Source organism: Pelobates fuscus, chromosome 8, assembly GCF_036172605.1.
Source record: "Pelobates fuscus isolate aPelFus1 chromosome 8, aPelFus1.pri, whole genome shotgun sequence".
Lineage (NCBI taxonomy): Eukaryota > Metazoa > Chordata > Amphibia > Anura > Pelobatidae > Pelobates > Pelobates fuscus.
The window spans coordinates 14,354,692-14,360,691 of NC_086324.1; the positions used below are offsets into that span (position 1 = coordinate 14,354,692).

A 6,000-nucleotide genomic window follows, 5' to 3' on the forward strand; every position below is an offset into this window, starting at 1 on the left:
CAGTATCAGATAGCTGTGTGCTGTGACAGATAGCCACAGGCATTACAGTATCAGATAGCTGTGCTCAGTGACAGATAGCCACATGCATTACAGTATCAGATAGCTGTGTGCAGTGACAGATAGCCACAGGCATTACAGTATCAGATAGCTGTGTGCAGTGACAGATAGCCACAGGCATTACAGTATCAGATAGCTGTGCTCAGTGACAGATAGCCACATGCATTACAGTATCAGATAGCTGTGTGCAGTGACAGATAGCCACAGGCATTACAGTATCAGATAGCTGTGCTCAGTGACAGATAGCCACATGCATTACAGTATCAGATAGCTGTGTGCAGTGACAGATAGCCACAGGCATTACAGTATCAGATAGCTGTGCTCAGTGACAGATAGCCACATGCATTACAGTATCAGATAGCTGTGTGCAGTGACAGATAGCCACAGGCATTACAGTATCAGATAGCTGTGTGCAGTGACAGATAGCCACAGGCATTACAGTATCAGATAGCTGTGCTCAGTGACAGATAGCCACATGCATTACAGTATCAGATAGCTGTGTGCAGTGACAGATAGCCACAGGCATTACAGTATCAGATAGCTGTGCTCAGTGACAGATAGCCACATGCATTACAGAATCAGATAGATGTGTGCAGTGACAGATAACCACATGCACTATAGTATCAGATATCTGTGCACAGTGACAGATAGCTATGTGATATGATAGATAGCTGTGCGTAGTGAGAGATAGCTGTGTGATAAGATAGATAGCTGTGTGTAGTGATAGATAGCTGTGTGATATGAAAGATAGCTGTATGCAGTGATAGATAGCTGTGTAATATGATAGATAGCTGTGAGCCTGTGTGCAGTAACCACCATATTTCTTTCCCCCCCACAGTATTGGGAAGGTGGTCGCCATCGTACTGATAGTACTAATCCTTGCCATTAATCTGTATTTTGTGGTTGTGTACATCCCATCCCTGGACAACATTGCCCTTTACGTTGTTATAGGGATCATTCTTTTACTGTATGCAGTGTTCACGCTCTACCTGGTAAGTAAATTACATGTACACCCTTCACTTGGGCAGGCAAGGCCATGCTGGCATAGAGGTTAGCGAAACAGCCTTAGCCACTAGCCATAATTTGTATGTGGAACGTGCAGTTCTATAAGTGACCAGCAGGGGGAGTGAGAGTACAATTATGTTATTTCAATGTCCAGCTCATGTACAGCTGCAAGAAAAAGTATGTGAACCCTTTGGAATGATATGGATTTCTGCACAAATTGGTCATAAAATGTGATCTGATCATCATCTAAGTCACAACAATAGACAATCACAGTCTGCTTAAACTAATAACACACAAAGAATGAAATGTTGCCATGTTTTTATTGAACACACCATGTAAACATTCACAGTGCAGGTGGAAAAAGTATGTGAACCCTTGGATTTAATAACTGGTTGAACCTCCTTTGGCAGCAATAACTTCAACCAAACGTTTCCTGTAGTTGCAGATCAGACTTGCACAATGGTCAGGAGTAATTCTTGACCATTTACAGAACTGTTTCAGTTCAGCAATATTCTTGGGATGTCTGGTGTGAATCGCTTTCTTGAGGTCATGCCACAGCATCTCAATCGGGTTGAGGTCAGGACTCTGACTGGGCCACTTCAGAAGGCGTATTTTCTGCTGTTTAAGCCATTCTGTTGATTTACTTCTATGCTTTGGGTCATATTCCTGTTGCAACACCCATCTTCTGTTGAGCTTCAGCTGGTAGACAGATGGCCTTAAGTTCTCCTGCAAAATGTCTTGATAAACTTGGGAATTAATTTTTCCTTCGATGATAGCAATCCGTCCAGGCCCTGACGCAGCAAAGCAGCCCCAAACCATGATGCCCCCACAGCCATACTTCACAGTTGGGATGAGGTTTTGATGTTGGTGTGCTGTGCCTCTTTTTCGCCACACATAGTGTTGTGTGTTTCTTCCACACAACTCAACTTTGGTTTCATCTGTCCACAGAATATTTTGCCAGTACTGCTGTGGAACATCCAAGTGCTCTTGTGCAAACTGTAAACGTGCAGCAATGTTTTGTTTGGACGGCAGTGGCTTCCTCTATGGTATCCTCCCATGAAATCCATTCTTGTTTAGTGTTTTACGTATTGTAGATTCGCTAACAGGGATGTTAGCATTTGCCAGTGACTTTTGTAAGTCTTTAGCTGACAGTCTAGGATTCTTCTTCACCTCATTGAGCAGTCTGCGCTGTGCTCTTGCAGTCATCTTTACAGGACGGCCACTCCTAGGGAGAGTAGCAGCAGTGCTGAACTTTCTCCATTTATAGACAATTTGTCTTACCGTGGACTGATAAACAGCAAGGCTTTTGGAGATACTTTTATAACCCTTTCCAGCTTTATGCAAGTCAACAATTCTTAATCTAGGTCTTCTGAGAGCTCTTTTGTGCGAGGCATCATTCACATCAGGCAATGCTTCTTGTGAAAAGCAAACCCAGAACTGGTGTGTTTTTTATAGGGCAGCTGTAACGAACACCTCCAATCTCATCTCATTGATTGGACTCCAGTTGGCTGACATCTCACTCCAATTAGCTCTTGGAGATGTCATTAGTCTGGGGGTTCACATACTTTTTTCCACCTGCACTGTGAATGTTTACATGGTGTGTTCAATAAAAACATGGCAACATTTCATTATTTGTGTGTTATTAGTTTAAGCAGACTGTGGTTGTCTATTGTTGTGACTTAGATGATGATCAGGAAAGAAGAAAGGACCACAGGCACTCCAAATTGAAACCGTATGCAGATTTATTAGGAAAAAATGCAACGCCAAGCAACGTTTCGACCAACAAAGGTCTTTTTTGTTGGTCGAAACGTTGCTTGGCGTTGCATTTTTTCCTAATAAATCTGCATACGGTTTCAATTTGGAGTGCCTGTGGTCCTTTCTTCTTTCGTGTATAATTCTGGGATTGCTGGTCCTGATCCGGAGCACCCTTGGCCGCTGGGATTGAGTGCGGTTCCCACCATCTACTTTGCGTAATTAGATGATGATCAGATCACATTTTATGACCAATTTGTGCAGAAATCCATATCATTCCAAAGGGTTCACATACTTTTTCTTGCAACTGTATGTGCTCCGTCTATTGCCATTTTATATATTATTAAATGCTCAGTTAGCAAGAACCTTTTATTGCTGTCTGTGTGTACACGCCACGGGTGGGGAGTGCTCTATTTGATGTTGCTTCAAAGGGAAAATTTAGGCTAGAAAAGTTTTTGTCACTTGCCTGAATCCAGTGACGATGTCCCTTGGTGCTGAGCAGGCTCCGTCTTTCCAACTCAATCCGCGGCGCTTGCCACGTTCGCATTAGGACTACCCCGTAGTAGAGCATTGTATCAATGCTTTCCTATGTGGTTTTAGCTGATGCAGGATGTCCTCGTGCAGAGAGTGAGGACGTCCAGCGTCAATTATGCAACCAAAAGTCGCCTAACGACCCAGAGGCGCCTCTAGTAGCTGTCTGGTAGAGATAGAGTTAACCCTGCAAGGTAATTATTGCAGTTTCTTTGCAGGGTTCAACTGACAGGGACACAAGAAAAATGGTCTGGGTGCCTATAGTGTCCCTTTAAGTTGTCCTCAGGGTTGGACTAACCCAGGCCCATCCTTTCGGTCTTGAATACCTGGCAGGGTCAAAACAGACCTCCAGCTGTGGGACAATTATGACGCCCATTGTGCTTTATTAGATTCAAGGCTTCCAAAACAGCGGAGCAACTACCCCATGGACATCCATGTGGCTTCAATCATTTCAAATCCTGCTCCTGAGCTTTTAAAATACAATTAAAAGAAAAACAAAAAACTTGCTTAGCAATAATGTTTCCATGACCGTATTCCCCACAGAACATATCCCTAGTTTTCACCTGTGTTCAAGCAGGGATTTCAAATGATGACAGAACTGTAAGAATTAGGAGACTGTCCATTTTATTCACTAAAGGAGGTTTGTGAGGAATTAAGTCAATTTCAAACTTAAGGCCAAATTAATTGGACTGGAAAAATTCCACTTTGGCTATTTTGGTCTAAGGTTTGCCATTCTCTTTGAACTCTTCACAGTTCTCACTTTAGTGAGTAACCCGATAAAAGTCAGAATCAGTTATCAGTTTGTATCTGTGCTGACCCCCCAAGACAGGGCCCCAATATATAAATAGGTCAATGCAATAAAACAATAACACAGGAAGGGATTATCTTTTAATTAAGAAATATGGAATTGTGGAGAATTGACAAGATAACTGTAACTTTTATTCCAAAATGACCGATATAAAAAATTCTCCAACTGAGCTAAATATATGACTGAGATTCCCTTTATGGTTCTGTCTAGGTCGGGCTCTTTATTCGTATTATGGTAATAATTCACTCTAGTCAGTCCCTGTTCCAGGAATGTAAATTTCGACACTGAGATTCTAATGAGATGATCTGTGCGGATACATTAATACATCGTTTCATTTATTGTAGCTTTGGACGTGCTGTCTAGCACATGGACTCGGCTTCCTGTCCGGCGGGAGGCACACTCAATTCTCATACGGACTCCCCGAGGAAGACGAGACCTACAGCGGGGAGGGACGAGTGCAGTGAATCTCCCACATGATGGAAATACAATGTGCGTGGAAGTGGGTGTGGCTAACATAGCTACATTAAGCACTTTCATGGAGAGTCAGCTCTGCTGCCACAGGCTTGTGGTATCCACGGCAGACTCATCTCCCGAAATCTCTAAGAGCTTCCTATGAAATGTGAAACAATGTATATATAAAAAAAAAGTCAAATAAGCTGCTTCCTGCCAGGGCTGGGCATTTAAAGACAGAGATATCAAATATGGGGGCGCCGGGTCATAAAGGGGGCATATTGTGTTATCAAAAAGCATGCCAAAAAGAGCATGTCAGGACAGTGTGCGTTCAGAGAAGTCCAGATGCGGACCCAACTGAAAAGCTCTCACATGGAGAAATCCCCTGCAATTGTTTAGTATTTTCACAAACACATTTTCTGTTGTTAATGAAAGGATTAGAGCAATGCTCTAATACTATCAAATGAGCAATACAACGTGTCTGCCCCTGTTGGACCCCCTGCATTAGCATGCATCGCCAGTGAGAGAGATCTCTCCTCTGCCCACCAGCCGTAGAGCAGTACAGTACCCTCTTTGGGCTAGCACTTGTGTATTGTCAGCCCTAGGCCGGGGAGATTTTTCCACCCTATTTCTCACTAAATCTCCCAATTATTGTAACCATAAAAAAGCACAGGAACCTGCCATTTGTTACCGTGTCAGTGCATACAATCCTGTACAGTTTTCATTTTATTAATCAAAGCCAACATTTACTTCTTCAATCAACATACAAGCCATCAATAAACACTAATTACAATAACCCAGAGACAGACAGGCAAACAGAAATGTCTCCGCGGAAGATAAACCACCATATCAACTTCTTTATTGTCAACTGATCATTTGGAGATTCTGTTTTAAAAACATTTACCGTATATACTTGAGTATAAGCCGAGTTTTTCAGCACATTTTTTGAGCTGAAAAACCCCAACTCGGCTTATACTCGAGTCAATTGTCTGTATTATGGCAATTTACATTTACATTGCCATAATACAGACTGGGGGCTGTGGGGGCTGGCAGCGAGCGCTTACCTCTCTTGCAGCTCCTGTCAGCTCCCTCCTCCTCCGCGCCGGTCCGTTCAGCACCTCTGTCAGCTCCCAGTGTAAGTCTCGCAAGGGTCATTATTAAAAATAATAATAAAAATGCCCACCCCCTCACCAAGGCTCTGCATCACACACACTGCACTCCAACACACACACACACACTGCACTCCAACACACACACACACACACACACACACTGCACTCCAACACACTGCACACACACACTGCACTCATACACACACACTGCATTCATTATATACACACACTGTAAATAAATATTAAATTAACACAATTTTTTTAGGATCTAATTTTATTTAGAAA

The 6,000-nt window shown here is 42.8% G+C and overlaps 1 protein-coding gene across 1 annotated transcript in view; it reads left to right on the forward strand.

Moving 5' to 3' along the window:
• The window catches only part of SLC11A1 (solute carrier family 11 member 1), a 42,901-nt gene extending 37,457 nt beyond the window's left edge, over positions 1–5,444 (forward strand). The window contains exons 14-15 of the mRNA XM_063429264.1: positions 896–1,049; positions 4,498–5,444. Of these exons, the coding sequence (XP_063285334.1) occupies positions 896–1,049; positions 4,498–4,617 (274 nt within the window). The 3' untranslated portion in view covers positions 4,618–5,444. The remainder of the gene's footprint in view (positions 1–895; positions 1,050–4,497) is intronic.
• The last annotated feature ends 556 nt before the right edge of the window (positions 5,445–6,000 follow it).